This window comes from Oncorhynchus gorbuscha, linkage group LG03 (genome assembly GCF_021184085.1).
Source record: "Oncorhynchus gorbuscha isolate QuinsamMale2020 ecotype Even-year linkage group LG03, OgorEven_v1.0, whole genome shotgun sequence".
Lineage (NCBI taxonomy): Eukaryota > Metazoa > Chordata > Actinopteri > Salmoniformes > Salmonidae > Oncorhynchus > Oncorhynchus gorbuscha.
The window spans coordinates 27,103,971-27,124,973 of NC_060175.1; the positions used below are offsets into that span (position 1 = coordinate 27,103,971).

At 41.1% G+C, this 21,003-nt stretch overlaps 3 protein-coding genes across 4 annotated transcripts; 1 reads left to right on the plus strand and 2 right to left on the minus strand.

The window, feature by feature from the left end:
• Positions 1 to 788: 788 nt before the first annotated feature.
• LOC124029919 (mitochondrial import receptor subunit TOM6 homolog) lies at positions 789 to 2,153 on the minus strand. Its single transcript, XM_046341470.1, has 3 exons — positions 1,810 to 2,153; positions 1,309 to 1,433; positions 789 to 1,146 (listed from the first exon to the last, which is right to left on the minus strand). The coding sequence occupies exons 1-2, from the start codon at positions 1,911 to 1,913 to the stop codon at positions 1,337 to 1,339; spliced, it is 201 nt and encodes a 66-aa protein (XP_046197426.1). The 5' UTR covers positions 1,914 to 2,153; the 3' UTR covers positions 789 to 1,146; positions 1,309 to 1,336.
• Positions 2,009 to 11,986, plus strand: LOC124029901 (ubiquinol-cytochrome-c reductase complex assembly factor 2-like). 2 transcript variants are annotated; one of them, XM_046341459.1, is made up of 4 exons: positions 2,020 to 2,390; positions 2,909 to 2,983; positions 6,783 to 6,852; positions 11,755 to 11,986. In XM_046341459.1, the coding sequence occupies exons 1-4, from the start codon at positions 2,253 to 2,255 to the stop codon at positions 11,862 to 11,864; spliced, it is 393 nt and encodes a 130-aa protein (XP_046197415.1). In that variant the 5' UTR covers positions 2,020 to 2,252; the 3' UTR covers positions 11,865 to 11,986. The 2 variants fall into 2 exon arrangements, with proteins under 2 accessions (XP_046197419.1, XP_046197415.1); XM_046341463.1 differs by lacking the exon at positions 2,909 to 2,983 and having other exon boundaries at positions 2,009 to 2,390.
• Positions 11,987 to 14,754: 2,768 nt separating this feature from the next.
• On the minus strand, positions 14,755 to 20,911 carry LOC124016654 (translocator protein-like). The gene is made up of 4 exons (XM_046332197.1): positions 20,896 to 20,911; positions 16,281 to 16,458; positions 15,162 to 15,300; positions 14,755 to 14,934 (listed from the first exon to the last, which is right to left on the minus strand). The coding sequence occupies exons 1-4, from the start codon at positions 20,909 to 20,911 to the stop codon at positions 14,755 to 14,757; spliced, it is 513 nt and encodes a 170-aa protein (XP_046188153.1).
• Positions 20,912 to 21,003: the final 92 nt, after the last annotated feature.

The following is a 21,003-nucleotide window of genomic DNA, read 5'->3' on the forward strand; positions in this document are numbered from 1 at the left end:
TGGGTGTAGGGCCTGATCAGAGCCTGGAGGTACTGAGGTGCCGTTCCCCTCACAGCTCCGTAGGCAAGCACCATGGTCTTGTAGCGGATGCGAGCTTCAACTGGAAGCCAGTGGAGAGAGTGGAGGAGCGGGGTGACGTGAGAGTACTTGGGAAGGTTGAACACCAGACGGGCTGCGGCGTTCTGGATGAGTTGTAGGGGTTTAATGGCACAGGCAGGGAGCCCAGCCAACAGCAAGTTGCAGTAATGTATGCACACATCACATGACTGTAAGTCGCTTTGGATAAAAGCGTCTGCTAAATGGCATATATTATTATTATATTATTATAATCCAGACGGGAGATGACAAGTGCCTGGATTAGGACCTGCGCCGCTTCCTGTGTGAGGCAGGGTCGTACTCTGCGGATGTTGTAGAGCATGAACCTACAGGAACGGGCCACCGCCTTGATGTTAGTTGAGAACGACAGGGTGTTGTCCAGGATCACGCCAAGGTTCTTAGCGCTCTGGGAGGAGGACACAATGGAGTTGTCAACCGTGATGGCGAGATCATGGAACGGGCAGTCCTTCCCCGGGAGGAAGAGCAGCTCCGTCTTGCCGAAGTTCTTATATAGATCATTGGTTGATACCAGCAGCTGGAGCATGGCACACACCATTTGCTTGACTGTGGTTGAGTGGGCGTGTCCTGACTGTTTCATTCTTTTAGAATTTCAATATTATTGATTTAATTCATACCTAGCTCAGTTTAAATTCTCTCTAGCACTTTTAAAGATACAAATAATGTCAAAGCACTTATTTACATGGTTATTTATTGCATTAAGTTAACAATTACATAAAAGGTTGAGATACTGAAAGCAATGTCATACAGTTTTAATAATGTATTAAGCAGGCAGGCACACCAGTTTCCAGACTATCACCAACAAACAATGATTTTGTGCCAACACAGTAAATATAAAGTAAATGGCCACGTTCGAGAGGATCAAAACCCTAATGAATAATAGGTCAATTGACCTGACTGACCTACAAAGAAAATAACAAGATGTTATTTATGATGCAAAGTCCTTTGCAGATCAGTCAGTCGGCAGTCACCTGCAATGTCAAACAAGCCCAAGATCTTGTCCCTTATGACTGACATTTTGGTCTGAGACACCTGAAAATAAAATATGAGAAATGGATTATTCTGTTAATTCCACATTCAACTGGCAACAACCAATATTAAACATTTGACAGAAATAATACAAGTAATTTACACAGTAATACCAATAGCATTCAAACATGAATTCTGATGTGAGGTTAATGGCCTGCCCTGTACCTCTCACGATATCCATCCTGTTCTTGCACTAGATGATTGGTTGAGGGGACATCAGGTCAAAATCTGAGAGATTCCTGGCAACCCAAACTCCAGCTGCAAAGAGTCCCAAGTTGACCAGAAGGTTCCTACAGAAACAGATCGATTAACAACGAATTCATATCATTATGTACAATTATTGGATCGTTATTGAATAATCCACTGGACATATTCATTAATTGAGTTACAAGTTGACTCAATGACAGTTCAGTTGTGTGTGTGTGTGTGTGTGTGTGTGTGTGTGGGGGGGGTTGTTTTTAAATCACAAAACCCCCCTAATTTCTAGATAATGTTATGCTAGCAACAGACCGCTGAGCAATTAGCTCAGGGCTGTTGATACCGGTATATCCAAGGGCAAAGCATGCGCATGTATGGCAAAGAAGTTAGCTAGTTGGCTAGCTAGCTAACATTATACGTGAAACACGTTACATTTGAAATAGGAATGTTTAGCCATCTGGCCCATACCTTCTGAAATCATTTCTATCTGTAGCAAATCGACATGCGGTACTGATCCATTCCACGACACCATAACCCGGTGCCCCGATAGCCTTTTTCCCAGCTGCGCTCATCTTAAATGTTTAATGTGAGCGCTTGCCTTGATGCTAAATTATAGTTTTCCAATTTGGGGAAGAATTGACATGTAACACCATCACCGAAATACACCAGAGTCCATGCTATTGTGGATCGTTGGGACGTCCCTATCCCATTGAAGTCGACATTTCAAATTGTTAAGGGCAAAGGTTAGGGAAGGATAAATTATGTTTAGGGTTGGGGTTAAGAACGCCCCAAGGATGTGAGATAGCAACAACAGGCCTAAAAAAAACTACGGTCTCCGATAGTGACCACACTCAGGTTGCTCATTTATATCTTTATCTATTCGTGTTGTTTTTAGCGTTGCATAACAGAACATGTCTGTAGCACGGTACCGTCGGTTCTTGAAACTCTGCGAAGAATGGCCACGGGACGAATCAAAGAAAGGCCGTGATTTAGGAACGTTTCTACGGCAGAGAGTAACCCATGCCTTTCGTGAAGGTGAAAACACACAGGTAGAGTTAATCCACTTACAATGTCGCACGAGAACGTCAACCAATGTGGCTAGCTATATTTAGCTAGGATGATGGGGCACCCGTCCATATCGACCTTTCAGTTGCATGCAAAACAAACATGTTTAGCAATGTAAATCAAAGTGTAGCGCTATAGTCAAGAGAGGTAATTGAGTTGTGGTGAGACACGACAATCATGCAGTTAGGGCAGCACCAAAGGGGGGTGGTTCACTTACAAAAACAGGCAATTAATTTGAAAACCATAACCCCCGCTACTGTTTGGTAAATTGACGACTGAGGATGAAAGGCAGCCTAACCTATGATCAACATGATGGGTTTAGACGTATTTTGAAACCATGCATTGCTCCTTTGCAAAAACACTTATTTTGAAATTGCAGGACATTTTACAGATTAAGCCTCTGAATCGTAAAAACAATCCCATATAACAGTATCTGTATGTGGATAGTTTCTAGATTATATTGTATGAACCCCCTATGAACTGATCAGATTTTTCTTGACAGCTCTCTGATCCAGAGAAGTGTGATCAAATATATGACAGCTTGGCCCGAATCAACACTAATGTATACCGAGAAAGAGTAAGTATTCACTTATACTGCACCCCCCCCCCCCAAATTAAAATAACCATTTGCTCGAGCTGAAGAAGTCTATATCGGTCCGCTAATACAGGACTAGTAAAGGCCCAGTGCAATTTATTTTTAACTAAATGTATTTGAGTGTTGATCAGAATGTGTAACTTCAGTCTGATAATTCTTTACAAAACCGTTAAACTCAAAGTATTTGTGGAATATAAAAGTACTTCCTTCATATGTTTTCCAGTTTCTTGAAATATTTAGTAAATTTCTATGTGAACTAAAAGGGTCTATTAATTTCTTCCATTTTAGTAGACACTCTTTTCCAGAGCATTTTACAGTAGTGAGTAGAGGTTGGTCGATTATGATTTTTCAACACCGATACTGATTATTGGAGGACCCCCAAAAAACGATAACAATTAACCGGCCAATTTTTAAATAAAAATAAATGTTTATTTTATTTTTATTTGTAATAATGACAATTACAACAATACTGAATATTTTAACTTAATATGATACATCAATAAAAATCCATTTAGCCTCAAATAAATCATGAAACATGTTACATTTGGTTTAAATAATGCAAAAACAAAGTGTTGGAGAAGAAAGTAAAAGTGCAATATGTGCCATGTAAAAAAGCTAATGTTTAAGTTCCTTGCTCAGAACATATGAAAGCTGGTGGTTCCTTTTAACATGAGACTTCAAAATTCCAAGGTAATATTCGCAGGTTGTAGTTAATATAGTATTTATAGGACTATTTCTCTTTATACCATTTGTATTTCATATACCTTTGACTATTGGATGTTCTTATAGGCACTTTAGTATTGCCAATGTAACAGTATAGCTTCCATCCCTCTCTTCGTCCCTAAATGGGCTTGAACCAGCAACACATCGACGACAGCCACCCTCGAAGCATCGTTACCCATCGCTCCACAAAATCCGCGGCCCTTGCAGTGCAAGGGGAACAACTACTCCAAGTCTCAGAGCGAGTGACGTTTGAAACGCTATTAGCGCGCACCCCGCTAACTAGCTAGCCATTTCACATCGGTAACACCAGCCTAATCTCAGGAGTTGATAGGTTTGAAGTCATAAACAGCTCAATGCTTGAAGCATTGCGAAGAGCTGCTGGCAAAACCCACAAAAGTGCTGTTTGAATGAATGCTTACGAGCATGCAACTGCCTACCATCACTCACTCAGACTGCCCTATCAAATATCAAATCATAGACTTAATTATAACATAACGCACAGAAATACGAGCCTTTGGTCATTAATATGGTTGAATCCGGAAACTATCATTTCGAAAACAAAACGTTTATTATTTCAGTGAAATACGGAACCGTTCGGTATTTTATCTAACGGGTGGCATCCCCAAGTCTAAATATTGCTGTTACATTGTACAACCTTCAATGTTATGTCATAATTATGTAAAATTCTGGCAAATTAGTTCGCAACAAGCCAGGCGGCCCAAACTGTTGCATATACCCCGACTCTGCGTGCAATGAACGCAAGAGAAGTGACACAATTTCACCTGGTTAATATTGCCTGCTAACCTGGATTTCTTTTAGCTAAATATGCAGGTTTTAAAATATATACTTATGTGTATTGATTTTAAGAAAGGCATTAATGTTTATGGTTAGGTACACGTTGGAGCAACGACAGTCCTTTTTTTTGCGAATGCATCGATTATATGCAATGCAGGACATGCTAGATAAACTAGTAATATCATCAACCTTTTGTAGTTAGCTAGTGATTATGATTGATTGTTTTTTATACGATAAGTTTAATGCTAGCTAGCAACTTGGCTTCTTTTTTATTTTTTTATTTTAATTTGACCCCTTTTTCTCCCCAATTTTCGTGCTATCCAATTGTTGTAGTAGCTACTATCTTGTCTCATCGCTACAACTCCCGTACGGGCTCGTGAGAGATGAAGGTTGAAAGTCATGCGTCCTCCGAAACACAACCCAACCAGCCGTACTGCTTCTTAACACAGCGCGCATCCAACCCGGAAGCCAGCCGCACCAATGTATCGGAGGGTACAACGTGCACCTGGCAACCTTGGTTAGCGCGCACTGTGCCCGGCCCGCCACAGGAGTCGCTGGTGCGCGATGAGACAAGGACATCCCTACCGACCAAGCCCTCCCTAACCCGGATGATGCTAGGCCAATTGTGCGTCGCACCGCGGACCTCCCGGTCGCGGCCGGTTACGACAGAGCCTGGGCGCGAACCCAGGGACTCTGATGGCACAGCTGGCGCTGCAGTACAGCGCCCTTAACCAGTGCGCCTACCTTGGCTTCTTACTGCATTCGCGTAACAGGCAGGCTCCTCGTGGAGTGCAATGAGAGGCGGTTAGTTAGTGTTGGACTAGTTAACTGTAAAGTTGCAAGATTGAATCCCAGAGCGGACAAGGTAAAAATCTGTCGTTCTGCCCCTGAACAAGGCAGTTAACCCACCGCTCCTAGGGTGTCATTGAAAATAAGAATGTGTTCTTAACTGACTTGCCTAGTTAAATAAAGGTGTAAAAAAAAAAAATCATCCAAATCAGTGTCCAAAAATACCGATTACCGATTGTTATGAAAACTTGAAATCGGCCCTAATTAATCTGCCATTTCGATTAATCGGTCAACCTCTAGTAGTGAGTGCATACATGTTCATACGTTTTCATTCTGGCAATCGAACCCACAATCCTAGCATTGTAAGCGCCATGCTCTACCAACTGAGCCTCATCACAGACCACTTGACATCTCAATGTACTGAATTACTGTATTGTGCATTGTTTTTCTTCATGGTGATGGCAAGTCTATAGGTACAAACCTAGATGACCAACCTATGTACAATACAGTAATGTACATTTACATTGTGGTTTGTAAGGATGGTAAATTACTGCATAAAAAGTGGTTGTTTTCTTTGTTATTTGATCAAGACAAAAATTTAATTTGATGGGGTGATTTGTGTCTTTGCCCATAACACCTTTTGATATAAATGTTTGAGGACAGGGGTTTGTTCTTTGTCATTCTAATGGTATCCAAAATCGCAGAGAAAGGGTCAGAGCAACAACACTTACAACACTTACAATTCTAACTATTGAATCCTGCAAGATACTGTTCTATACAACTACCTTATCGGCCAAAGTGGAGATGCGGAAAACATTTTTTAGCCTGCGCTACAGATGTTTTATATCGGTCCGCTAATACTAGTAAAGGCCCAGTGCAATACTTTTTAATTTTATAAATATATTTTTAAATTCATATTTTTCAGGGGGTGCTGCAGCACCCTACTATGGGAACATATATTTCATATAGACAGAGTAAAGACATAGGCTGCCACCTGTGCTAATTAGCTATCTAGTGTGCTCTGAACACCTATGTGTAAGCTAACTGGAGAGGAAGTTCATCAACTGGAGCACAACATGTATGGATCTTTGCAAAACAGCTAGAGTAAATATATTTTAATTTGTTTTGAAAGATTCTTTCTCGCTGACGTACGATAAGAGGCATATCAGCACTTTTCGAAAACCATTTAGAAAGCGATGATTATTGATGTTTCTAAACGTTAAACAGAACGTGGGAATTGTAGTTTAACAGAGCCAAATGTGGGGGAATGTAATGGCTGAAAACCCTACATATGGAGAAGGGTTTTCAAGAGCTATAGTCCACAGCAATGATCATACACAGAGTGATGTCTGTTCATTACACGTGCATTTGCTTGTTGCAGCAGCTATGAAAGATCTGGGAGAAAGCCAATTGATGAAGTTGTGTGTCAATGAGGGTTATCGTTGCCTCTAACACCTGTAATATCTGTTCACAGTTCCCCCGCACAAGAGATACCAGTTTTACAGGTGTCACAGTGGAAGAATGTAGAATGCTATTAGCAACAGGTATGGACACATAGTCCCAAGTACATCACATTCATTATTTATGCATACAGATACATTAGGGATGGGCAACTGGTGGCCTGCGCTTTTGTAGGCCCGCAGATCAATTCACAAGCAGTTTCTCTTATGTCAGTCACTTGCTAGGATTCCATCCAATTGGCGACAGATTTTCATGCGCATATTTTCTTTATTCAGATTTTAGAATGTTCACATTTTTCCACCAGTGGTCTTTCCACCAAACCGACCTCTTGCACGTCCAAATCAGTCCCTGATGATGTTATGTACACAAACTACTTTTTCGCTTAAGTTTTCATGTACTGAACCATAATCTAAAGTTCAATGTGTTTCCATCACATTTTCAACTCTACTGACAGTTTTGTCACAAACTGTCTGTAGTAGCAAATGTGCCAACTCTGGTCACAGCACATGTGCACTAGCCATCAGCTTGCAGATACAGTGCCTGTAGGGTAGTCTACATAATGAGGTTATTATGAATGAGCAAGAATATATATATATTTTTCAAATGGCAGTCAAGCATCAATTGTCACCAGAATCAGACCCTCGATATTTGTTGGAAAAAAGCATCAAGATCATCGTGCACTTTCACCACCCAGTGAAGTTCATCATAAGTGATTTAATCTGTAGCCTGATAAACTACAAGGTTTCCCGAGTCGTAGTGGGAGGGGCAACATGTTTACTTCTATATGATGGTTATTCCAGTGCCTTGCAAAAGTATTCATCACCTCTGTGTTTTTCCTATTTTGTTGCATTACAACCTGTAATTTAAATTATTATTTTTTATTTGGATTTAATATAATGGACATACACAAAATAGTTTAAATTGGTGAAGTGAAATGGAAAAAAAAACTTGTTTCAAAAATATTAAAAATGGAAAAGTGGTGTATGCATATGTATTCACACCCTTTGCTATGAAGCCTCTAAATAAGATCTGGTGCAACCAATTACCGTCAGAAGTCACATAATTAGTTCGATTTCACACAGGTGGACTTTATTTAAGTGTCACATGATCTGTCACGTCATCTCGGTGTATATATACACTTGTTCTGAAAGGCCCCAGAGTCTGCAACACCACTAAGCAAACACCAAGTGGCACCAAGGAGCTCTCCAAACAGGTCAGGGACAAAGGTGTGGAGAAGTACAGATCAGGGTTGGGTTATAAAAAAAATACCAGAAACTTTGAATATCCCATGGAGCACCATTAAATCCATTATTAAAAAATGGAAAGAATATGGCATCACAACAAACCTGCCAGGAGAGGGCCACCCACCAAAACTCACGGACCAGGCAAGGAGGCATTAATCAGAGAGGCAACAAAGAGACCAAAGATAACCCTGAAGGAGCTGCAAAGCTCCACAGTGGAGATTGGAGTATCTGTCCATAGGACCACTTTAAGCCATACACTCCACAGAGCTAGGCTTTATGGGAGAGTGGCCAGAAAAAAATCCATTGCTTGATGAGAAAAATAAGCAAACACGTTTGGTGTATGTGGGAGACTCCCCAAACATCTGGAAGAAGCTACTCTGGTCAGATGAGACTGAAATTGAGCTTTTTGGCCATCAAGGAAAATGCTATGTCTGGTGCAAACCCAACACCTCTCATCACCCTGAGAACACCATCCCCACAGTGAAGCATGGTGGTGGCAGTATCATGATGTAGGGATGTTTTTCATCGGCAGGGACTAGGAAACTGGTCAGAATTGAAGGAATGATGGATGGCGCTAAATACAGGGAAATTCTTGAGGGAAACCTGTTTCAGTCTTCCAGAGATTTGAGACTGGGACGGAGATTCACCTTCCAGCAGGACAATGACCCTAAGCATACTGCTAAAGCAACACTCGAGTGGTTTAAGGGGAAACATTTAAATGTCTTGGAATGGCCTAGTCAAAGCCCAGACATCAATCCAATTGAGAATCTGTAGTATTGCTTAAAAATTGCTGTACACCAGCAGAACCCATCTGACTAGAAGGAGCTGGAGCAGTTTTGCCTTGAAGAATGGGCAAAAATCCCAGTGACTAGATGTGCCAAGCTTATGGAAACATACTCCAAGAAACTTTCAGCTGTAATTGCTGCAAAAGGTGGCTCTACAAATATTGACTTTGGGGGAGTGAATATTTATGCATGCTCAAGTTTTGATTTTTTTTGTCTTATTTCTTGTTTGTTTCACAATAAAAAAATATTTTGTATCTTCAAAGTGGTAGGCATGTTGTGTAAATCAAATGATACAATCCCCCCCAAAATCAATTTTAATTCCAGGTTGTAAGGCAACTAAATAGGAAAAATGCAAAGAGGGTGAATACTTTCGCAAGCCACTGTATATAAATATTTGCGCATGAAGCCGTTTCCACTGCCATTTCTCACATAATTAATTTTACCTACACAAAAAGATCCCGCCATGTTGAACGAACAAATGATCTATCTGATTGATTCCTGTTTCCATCCCTTCTGTCATTATTTGACTTTATATGGTATGACTTTACTTGCATAAAAACTGTGGATGGAATCGTGGTTTCTGACTCACTCAATTAGCTAACATTTTTAAGATTGGTAAGTTAGTCTAGCCAGCAATCTAAAGTTGTATTAGTCATGATCAAATTACCGACCAGGGCGTTGATTTTGTTAGTCACTCTCACTCAGATATCATATTCAAAACTGCAGACAAATTCTCCACCCTATGGCAAAAGTAGAATTGCAGGAAATGAACTATTGAAAAAATACCCCCACTGTGAAGAGGGGGGCCGCTAAAGTGATGCTAGGGCCAGCTGTGACTGCATGTGTGGGTATGGATAATTAGACCCGCAAGCCACTGCAGCCTCTCATGACGAGTTCAGATTTTGATGCCCCCGTCATTGCCCATCCCTGAGCTAAATGAATATAACATAATTGGTCTATTTTTGTTGCAATAAATTAACCAACCCAAATCAAAATGCTATTACATTTCAGGACATACATACTTCCCTATCTCTCTTCAATAATACCAGATCTTCTACTACATGACAAAGTATGTGAACACATGGTTGTCGAACATCTCATTCAGAAATCATGGGCATTAATATGGAATTGGTCCCACTTTGCTGCTATAACAGCCTCCACTTTTCTGGGAAGGCTTTCCACTAGATGTTGGAACATCACTGCAGGGAATTGCTTTGGTTCAGCCAGAAAAGCATTAGTGAGATCGGGCGCTGATGTTGGACGATTAGTCCTGGCTCGCAGTCGGTGTTCCAATTCATCCCAAAAGTGTTCGATAAGGGTTGAGGTCAGGCCAGTTTTTCTTCCACACCGATCTCGAAGGGACAGCAGTGGAGAAGGTGGAAGATGTTAAGTTCCAGGGCATACACATCACAGACAAACTGAAATGGTCCACCCACACAGACAGTGTGTTGATCAACCTCAGGAAGCTGAACACAGCCTGGTACTGCTGTCACATTGCACAACAACAAGGCTCTCCAGAGGGTGGAGAGTATATACTGTATTTTATACAATCTACTGCACCTTGCCTATGCCGCTCGGCCATCACTCATCCATATACTTATATGTACATGTTCTCATTCACCCCTTTAGATTTGTGTGTATTAGGTACCTGTTGAGGAATTGTTAGATTACTTGTTAAATATCACTGCACTGTCGGAACTAGAAGCACAAGCATTTTGCTACGCTTGCATTAACATCTGCTAACCATGTGTATGTGACATATAACATTTTATTTGATAAACCATTTCTTTATGAACCTCGCTTTGTGCATGGGGGCATTATCATGCTGAAACGGGAAAGGGCATTCTCCAAACTGTTGCCACAAAGTTGGAAGCACAGAGTTGTCTAGAATGTGATTGTATGCTGTAGCATTAAGATTTCCCTTCACTGGAACTAAGGGGCCTAGCCCGAAACTTGAAATACAGCCCCAGACCATTGTTCCTCCTCCACCAAAGTTTACATTTGGCACTATGCATTGGGGCATGTAGTGCTCTCCTGGCATCCGCCAAACCCAGATTAGTCTGTCGGACTGCCAGATGGTGAAGCGTGATTAATCACTCCAGAGAACACGTTTTCACCTCTCCAGAGTCCAATGGCGGTGAGCTTTATACCACTCCAGTCGACGTTTGCATGGTGATCTTAGGCTTGTATGCTGCAGTTCGGCCATGGAAACCCATTTCATGAAGCTCCAGACGAACAGTTCTTGTGCTGATGTTGCTTGCAGGGGCAACTCGGTAGTGAGTGCTGCAACCAGGGACTACACTCTTCACTACATGCTTCAGCACTCTGCTGTCCCGATCGGTGAGCTTGTGTGGCCTACCACTTTGTGCCTGAGCCGTTGTTACTCCTAGACGTTTCTACTTCACAATAACCACACTTACAGTTGACCAGGGCAGCTCTAGCAGGGCAGACATTTTACATACTGACTTGTTTGAAAGGTGGCATCCTATGACGGTGCCACGTTGAATGTCACTAAGCTCTTCAGTAAGGCCATTCTACTGCCAATGTTTGTCTATGGAGATTGTATGGCTGTGTGCTCAATTTTAAACACCTGTCAGCAACGGATGTGGCTCAAATAGCTGAATCCACTAATTTGAAGGGGTGTCCACATACTTTTGTGTGTATATAGTGTATTAATGTTTCATGTCTGCTTCTGTCAGTCTTAGACACCTGAAGTGTTAATCTGACTCATACCACCATCTAGTGGACTTTGAGGATACCAACATGTTCAGAGAAGCTTTTTTCTACAAGAGGAGAAACAGACTGGCACTCTAGCCTGGAGGCCCTTTTGCAGTCTAGACACCTGCACTCTTTCAGCAGGAGGCTGGCACCCAGGCTAAAGGAACTCCACAGGGTGTTGTTCTGAACATGCATGGTTGGTTCTGATGTCTCTAACCCCTCATCTCTTCCACCTCAGGTAACATGCAGCAGATGGATGAGAAGAAGAAGGGCTTGTGGAAAACTCTCACGGAGCGATTCTCCACCAAACAAGATTTCACCCCTGAGAAGGCTCCTGAGAACAAGTAGCACTTCTGTATGTTTTCTTTCCCCTTCAGCCACTTTAGATGTAACCAAATAAATAAGAATAATGTTTGATCTTGTCATTTTAGCAGGGCCATTGTAACATACAGAATAAATTACTGAGCACAGAAAGTCTGACTGAAATGTTTTTAAAGTGGCAATCAGCAGTAGAAAAAATAAAGCGGACTCCCCTGTTCCAGTAAAAAGCTGAGGGATGGGGCTGCAGAACTGTAACTATTCTCAAATTCATAGACAGAACTATGGATGCAAGGACTGACCATTCATGATATCAAACTTATAGTTAACCTTGTTTTGAGGCTGTATAGTGTTTGTTTACAAAAATTGAGTAAGACAAGCTCATATTTTAGGTTCTGGTAGGGTACAACAGGTGAACCAAGGTCATGAGGCATTTCAAAGTTATATTCTTCAAGATCCAATATCAATTTATAAGTCAAAATGGATGTAGCAACTGATCAAATCAGTTTATTTGTCATGTGCGCTGAATAGAACAGGTGTAGATCTTACAGTGAAATGCTTACTTACAGGCTCTAACCAATAGTGCAAAAAAGGTATTAGGTGAACAATAGGTGGGTAAAGAAATAAAAAAACAACAGTAAAAAGACAGGCTATATACAGTAGCGAGGCTATAAAAGTAGCAAGGCTACATACAGACACCGGTTAGTCAGGCTGATTTGAGTTAGTATGTACATGTAGATATGTTTAAAGTGAATATGCATATATGATGAACAGAGAGTAGCAGTAGCGTAAAAGGGGGTGGCGGGTGGTGGGTGGGACACAATACAGATAGCCTGGTAAGTCAATGTGCGGGAGCACTAGTTGGTCGGCCCAATTGAGGTAGTATGTACATGAATGTATAGTTAGTGACTATGCATATATGATGAAAAGAGAGTAGCAGCAGTGTAAAAAGAGGGGTGGGGGGCACACAAAACCAATAGTCCGGGTAGCCATTTGATTACCTGTTCAAGAGTCTTATGGCTTCGGGTTAAAAACTGTTGAGAAGCCTTTTTGTCCTAGACTTCGCACTCCGGTACCGCTTGCCATGCGGTAGTAGAGAGAACCGTCTATGATAATATATTAATAATAATAATATAATATATGCCATTTAGCAGACGCTTTTATCCAAAGCGACTTACAGTCATGTGTGCATACATTCTACATATGGGTGGTCCCGGGGATCGAACCCACTACCCTGGCGTTACAAGCGCCATGCTCTACCAACTGAGCTACACAGGACCACTGTGACTGGGGTGGCTGGGGTCTTTGACAATTTTTAGGGCCTTCCTCTGACACCACCTGGTGTAGAGGTCCTGGATGGCAGGCAGCTTAGCCCCAGTGATGTACTGGTCCATACGCACTACCCTCTGTCGTGTCTAGCGGTCAGTGGCCGAGCAATTGCCGTACTGGGCAGTGATGCAACCAGTCAGGATGCTCTCGATGTTGCAGCTCTAGAACCTTTTGAGGATCTCAGGACCCATGCCAAATCTTTTTTTAGTTTGCTCCTTTAAAAGGTTTAATGCAACAGTTTTTATTTCAATATCAAATAATTTCTGGGTTACAGTAAGGTACCTTACTGGGATGGTTTTCAATTAAAATGGTGAAAGAAAAATTTCTCAAGCAGGATGCTTTTGCTCTCCGAGTGGTCTGAGGGGTGAAAGGGAAACCTGTTCTTGGCAGAGCGGTTGGAACTCTTTTCTTATTGGCCTCATTTGAACAAATCCACAGTATTATTCCAACCTCTGAGAATATGTATAAATAGACACAGGAAAGTCACTGACTGCTTTGGGCTTTTAAATGCTATTCAAACACAGCCTTTTCCATGGAGCAGGCAATCTTCCATATAACAGACGTTGCTCAAATGCCCTAGCATTGGGTAGATTAACGTCTAGGTTGAGTTTAAGGTGATATGAGTTACAAGTAGTGCATATTATAAAATCAGACATGGGTTAATGTAAATATGTTCATTGGAAGAAAGCAAAGTAAACAAACCAGTGCAAAGAGAGCATAAGTTCAATCATAGAAATCAGTGTTTGCGGTGTAGCGGACATCTCATAAATTCAAGCATTCATCTTCAGGACAAGTAAAAAATATAGTTTTAACAACAGTCAATTCGAATTCAAATCTGATGTACTTAAGGTTTTGCTGGCATGTACTTTCCTTGTAATAAGAGTTGGCACAATAAATCAGTTCTCTGCAAAGCCATGGTAAGCTTCGACAGAAATATTGGAATACATTTAAGAGTAAAGATGGGGTTTCTGAAATCTTGCAAAAACTAAGCACCAATTTCTTCAATAGAGATTAGTTTATGAGATAAAAATTTCTGTAAAAAAACAACGCAGTAGCATACGAATGGAGTAATTGTTTAGACCTTGGAGCTGTCAATACAAAGGCTATGCAATATAAAGAGTTTGACCGTATAGGAATGATGGTAGATGTTTCTGGGGTAATATGGCAATTTCTAAACAATTGTTTTATTATCAATAACATTCTACAATGTAATGAATTAAGATCATATTACTGATGTTGAGCATTGTTGCCTCATACAATTGTAGGCACAACACATAGTATAGCCATTTTTTGAAAATGTGGTTTAGTGCAAAAAATATTTTAATATAAATGCAACCAGTAAGACCACATTTTGGTGCCAATATCCTTCTGTAGCTCAGTTGGTAGAGCATGGCGCTTGAAACGCCAGGGTAGTGGGTTCGATCCCCGGGACCACCCATACGTAGAATGTATGCACACATGACTGTAAGTCGCTTTGGATAAAAGCGTCTGCTAAATGGCATATATTATTATTATTATCAACTGACAGTTATTTCAACAGGAATAAAGATCTTTCAGAACCTGGGAGAAACCAAGTATGGCACAGTGTTGCCTACTCCTCCTTTCCATCCTCATCTGGGTTCTCTCTCCAGATGCAGTAGTTGAGGGAGGTGGCCAAGCACAGCCATGCCAGGTAGGGTGTCAGGAGCAGGCTGGTAGTGTGATTGACCGGATACCAGGGTGCCATAGTGGCTCCAACAGCACCAGTCAGCATCACTATCTTGATGAGGGCCTGGGGGAGAGACAACACAAAATGGCTCATATGTCATGTCACACTCACTGTAGCAGAATGGAGGTGGTTTTTACAATGGACTGTGTCTATGGATCACCTATTGGAAAAATTATATTCAGAGAAAATTCTCATTGAGTGTACTGCTCTTTTTTTGTTTTTATTCATCAACTCCCCATTACACCAAAACCTGAAGCCATGAGTCCACAACCTTTGCATTATCTTATCACCATTTTCAACTTGTGTGCACCAAAGAAGATGGGAGTCCAGGCCCATTTGAGAGCCAGCTGCAACGCGTAGAGTCCCAAAGGTGCCACAGCATCCTCAGTGAACCCCCCACACTCCTTCCACACCAGGTAGGAGCCATACCTATCAGGGTGATCATCAACAATAGGATGCAAGTCAGTTCCATATTTCATGATCCGTTTAATAAAACAATTTCCAACAGATTCAGTTGGGAAACAAAATATATTTTCTAGAATCTATACTGAACAAAAATAAATGCAACAAGTAAAGTATTGGTCCCATGTTTCATGAGCTGAAAGAATCCAAAAATGTTCCATATGCACAAAAATCTTGTTTCTCATTTTGTGCACACATTTGTTTACATCCCTATTAGTGAGCATTTCTCCTTTGTCAATATAATCCATCCACCTGAGAAGTGTGGCATATCAAGAAGCTGATTAAACAGCATGATCATTACACAGGTGCAACTTGTACTGGGGACAATAAAAGGCCACTCTAAAATGTGCAGTTTTGTCAAAACACAATGCCACAGATGTCTCAAGTTTTGAGGGAGTGTGCAATTGGCATGCTGACTGCAGGAATGTCCACCAGAGCTGTTGCCAGAGAATTGAATGTTAATTTCTCTACCATATCGTTTTAGAGAATTTGGCAGTAAGTCCAACCAGCCTCACAACCGCAGACCAGATGTTACCATGCCAGCCTAGGACCTCCACATCCGGCTTCTTTACCTGCGGGATCGTCTGAGACCAGGCACCAGGACAGCTGATGTAACTCAGGAGTATTTCTGTCTGTAATAAAAAAAAATGTGAGGAAAAACTAATTCTGATTGGTTGGGCCTGGCTCCCCAGTGGGTGTGCCCCTGCCCAATCATGTGAAATCCATAGATTAGAGCCTAATGAATTTATTTCAATTGACTGATTTCCTGATTTGAACTGTAACTCAGTAAAGTTGTTGAAATTGTTGCGTTTATATTTTTGTTCAGTATAGATCAGTGTAGATTTACATAACCATATTGGTTGACTTACAGTAATTATAATGTGATAACATAGAAGGGGCTTCGGTGATTGTTTTCTACCTAGCAGAGTATGTTGTCTGACACTCACTCTATGCCTGTGTAGAGGGTAGTCCACACTATAGGCAACGCAGAATTGGGTGGATGCCATGGCGGCTTGTTGATAGTGGGGTACCAAGAATTCACCTGCTTGCGTGTGATGTAACCTCCATAGAGCCCTCCTAGATGAGGAAGGGCAGTCAAGCAAAGCATTGGCAGCCACGAAATGTCTGGAGAAGCGAGGGAGCTGTTAATGATTAGTTCATTTTAAACTGGGTGGTTCTAACCCTGAATTTTGATTGGCTGACAGCCATGGTATATCAGACCGTACACCGCGGGTATGACAAAACATTTTTACTTCTGTAATTACATTGGTAACCAGTTTATAATAGCAATTGTTGAATAGTTCATAGCAAAAGGCACCTCAGGGGTTTGTGGTATATGGCCAATATATTACGGCTAAGGGCTTTATCCAGGCAGTCCGCGTTGCGTCATGTTATGAACAGCCATATCCCCTCGGCCTTATTGCTTAATTATATACTGGTTAAACCTGCTAATTATTATTCTGTAAAATGTACTAGACTTGCAAAATTAGGCTATAATTTGATGTCTATTATTGCAACTTCAAGGGAAACTTCAATATTGTTAAACTTCATAATTGGTTTGATGCCATTTCACATACTCTACATGGTGAAAAGTATGTGGACACCTGCTCGTCTAACATCTCATTCCAAAATCATGGGCATTAGTATGGAGTTGGTCCCCCCTTTGTTGCTAAAACAGTCTATACTCTTCTCGGGAAGGCTTTCCACTAGATGTTAGAACATTGCTGTGGGGACTTGCTTACTACTCTGTAAACTGGTAATCTCTGTATACCCGTCGCAAGACCCACTGGTTGATGCTTAGGGATCACTCCCCCCCTATCTGAGATATCTACTGCAACCCTCATCCTCCCCGTTCTGCCAGTCACATTCTGTTAAAGGTCCCCAAAGGACACACATCCCTGGGTCGCTCGTCTTTTCAGTTCGCTGCAGCTAGCGACTGGAACGAGCTGCAACAAACAAACTGGACAGTTTTATCTACATTTCTTCATTCAAAGACTCAATCATGGACACTCATACTGACAGTTGTGACTGCTTTGCCTTATGTTTTGTTGTCGACCTTCTTGCCCTTTGTGCTGTTGTCTGTGCCCAATAATGTTTGTACCATGTTTTGTAATGCTACCATGTTGTGCTGCTGCCATGTTGTGTTGCCAGGTGATTAGGCCTGGCTTGCAATCGGCGTTCTAATTAATCCCAAAGGTGTTTGATGGGGTTGAGGTCAGGGCTCTGTGCAGGCCAGTCAAATTCTTCCACACCGATCTCGACAAACCATTTCTGTATGGATCTTGCTTTGTGCATTGTCATTGTCATGCTGAAACAGGAAAAGGCCTTCCCTAAACTGTTGCCACAAAGTTGGAAGCACAGAATCACCTAGAATGTTGTTTTATGCTGTAGCATTAAGATTTCCCTTCACTGGAACTAAGGGGCCTAACCCGAACCATGAAAAACAGACCCAGACCATTATTCCTCATCCACCAAACTTTACAGTTGGCAATATGCCTTCTGGCAGGCAGGTAGCGTTCTCTTGGCATCAGTCAAACCCAGATTCGTCCGTCGAACTGCCAGATGGTGAAGCGTGATTCATCACTCTAGAGAACGCGTTTTCAGAGTTCAATGGCGGCAAGCTTAACACCACTCCAGCCAACGCTTGACATTTCCCATGGTGATCTTAGGCTTGTGTGTGCCTGCTTGGCCATGGAAACCATGAACGTTTCCATTTCCATATAACAGCACTTACAGTTGACGGGGGCAGCTCTAGCAGGGCACAATCTGACTTTTTGGAAAGGTGGCATCCTATAATGGTGCCACGTTGAAAGTCACGGATCTCTTCAGTACGGGCCATTCTACTGCCAATGTTTGTCTATGGAGATTGCATGGCTGTATGCTCGATTTTGTACACTTGTCAGCAACGGGTGTGGTTGAAAATGCCGGATCTAATTTGAAGGGTTGTCCTGTCCACATACTTTTAGTGTATGTTGATGTTGGGGTAGTGCTGAAGATCATGAATGTGACATTGAAAAATGGTGAAATTTCCCATTCAAAATTAGCCTACAATACTTCTAACCTGCCAAACAGCTGAACTTTAAATGGTATTATAAATTAACAAGATGAAATAATTACTTGTAGCCTATAGGCCTGCATGTATAATTTATAAACTACTTGTTAAACTACTTGTTAATGTAGGGCCAGGTGTTTTAGTCGTTTTTTTTCTACCCCGCATTTCAATCCTCCGACCTAGAGAGGCCGAAAAAGCACCTTCTCACACCACGTGAATTAATTGTCATGAGTGCATACTATGATCATCTAACGCAGTGGTTCCCAAACTGTGGGGCGTGCGGTCAGCAGGTCCCCAGCTCCCACAAGGTGCAATTTCGTAATTGGGTAGTGCATCATTTCCTCTTGTCATGTTAGTCATTGCATAACATAAAGAGTGATTTATAACTTGTCAGAAATGTCCAGATCAGCTAGCCCATATTAGAAGAAAAAAATGTTGTTACGCAAATATCACATGAATACACATTAAAACATGTGCTTTAAAACTGTAAATGTTCTTTGTACCCCCATGACAAAATGTATAGAATTGCTGGAAATAAGCTTTAAACCTCAAAATTCTCTCCACCAACAAGAGGGTTGTGAACAGTTTGTGTCAACAGTGCTTGATCTAAATGCTGGGTGTCCAAATTTGGCCCCTGAGGTCGCATTCAAGCACTACATTGACATTTGGTTGTATTTCCTTGCGTCTATTCATCAAGATTATTAGCGAGCTGGACAGTCAAACTGTATGAATATAGGTCTTATCATTTTTATACCGTTTCGATTTGGTTTTAGTCATTTTAAAGTATATTGATTTCATCCCCTGCCATATGTTTGACACCTGATCTAATGTAATAATCCAATTAGTCCAACCATGTGGAATGACTTCAAATATATATTTTTATCTTCAGGCCATATCAACAAAAATATTGTACTTATTCATTGTCTTGTCAACATCATATGGGAATAATATACATTTTTTCTGTCAGAAAATGTAACCTTTTTCCGAACAAAGTAGCCATTTCCATTCGCTGTAGAAATGCATGTAAAACGTAAATGCTAAGGATATGGCTTTTGTAAGTGCCAATATCCCAAAATGCACACATTCATTAACACATGTAAAGAACGGAGGTGCAGTCTGCTAAAAAAAAAACAAAGCATCTCCATAATATCAGATAAATCCACTGACACACAAGACCAATATGTTCTTCATATTTTGTAGGAGAGCTGGGTGAAGACATTAAAGTTGGTCTGGCTGATACAGTGTATTTAGAGACAATGAACTATTCAACAGTCTTAAAATATAATTCAGAGTACCTGTACTTTTACATGCGTATTTTTTTTAAAGTACTTCTTCTCTCATGGTTTACTACCAGGAAGTTTGAAAAGACAGGCTGAGTGGGCAGGGAGCTCATATTCATGAGCTCGCCTTGACTGACAGCTCTTTGAAAAGCCCATGTCAGGAAACTTAGATGCAGAAAACAGTGTTGCAGTAAAATCATCTCAAGCAAAATCATCCCAAGCAAATCAAACTCAATCTTTGAAATTGCATCAATGAAGTATACATCTCCCGTTTGGCATGTCTCTTGTGATGCGGTTCACAGCAGCACTGACAGATGTGTTGACATGACAACTGCATCAGAGTTTTGAACACCCCCCCCCCCAAGCTGAAGACCTAGCTAGCCAGTAACTAGGTAACACCAGACACAGATGAAAGGGGAAACGTATAAGTATCTTTGCCATAGATGAGGAGTGTAAACTTTGAATTATATTTGCTGACACCCTACAGTCATATTTTGGCACCAGTAGAGTATCTACAGTGGGGAGAACAAGTATTTGATACACTGCCCGATTTTGCAGGCTTTCCTACTTACAAAGCATGTAGAGGTCTGTAATTTTTATCATAGGTACACTTCAACTGTGAGTGACGGAATCTAAAACAAAAATCCAGAAAATAACATTGTATGATTTTTAAGTAATGAATTTGCATTTTATTGCATGACATATCACACAAGTCAGAGTTATTCTTAAATCTTTATTCACAAATTAATAAGGGAGCAGATCAATACAACACACACATTTAAAGTGAATCCATTGAGTGCTCTACGTTAATGATAGCTGGTCGACGAATCACCCTCAGATGATTTGTTGAGAGCCTCGAGACAAAAGTACAAAAGGTCTTTTATAGCCAAGATACACCCCCTTCAGACTACATGACAAACAACATATGTATGGAATGGGTCACAAGGTTAAGACTAGTATGAAAGATACTTATAATTCACAGCAGACAGTATCTGCTGTAAAAACAGTTCTCTTTTTGTATCAGTGGCTAACTGTAAGCATTTCAAAGCAATCATTAGCCTGCTATTCAGTGGAATAGCTGTGTGGGCCCAAGTCTAAGATTAAGGGTATATTTCCCTAGTTTAAAATGAGAAACATTCAACATTGGCAGTATCTGCTGTAAAAACAGTTATCTTTGTGTAGAGACCAAGTACCCTCTTACGGGTATTACGGGTACCAATACCCGCTTACGGGTATTCTTCAACATAAATGCGGAAAACTACGTCACAATGCTGTAGACACTTTGGGGAATACATAGAAAAAGTAATCTGGTTGATAGCCCATTCACTGCTCAATAGG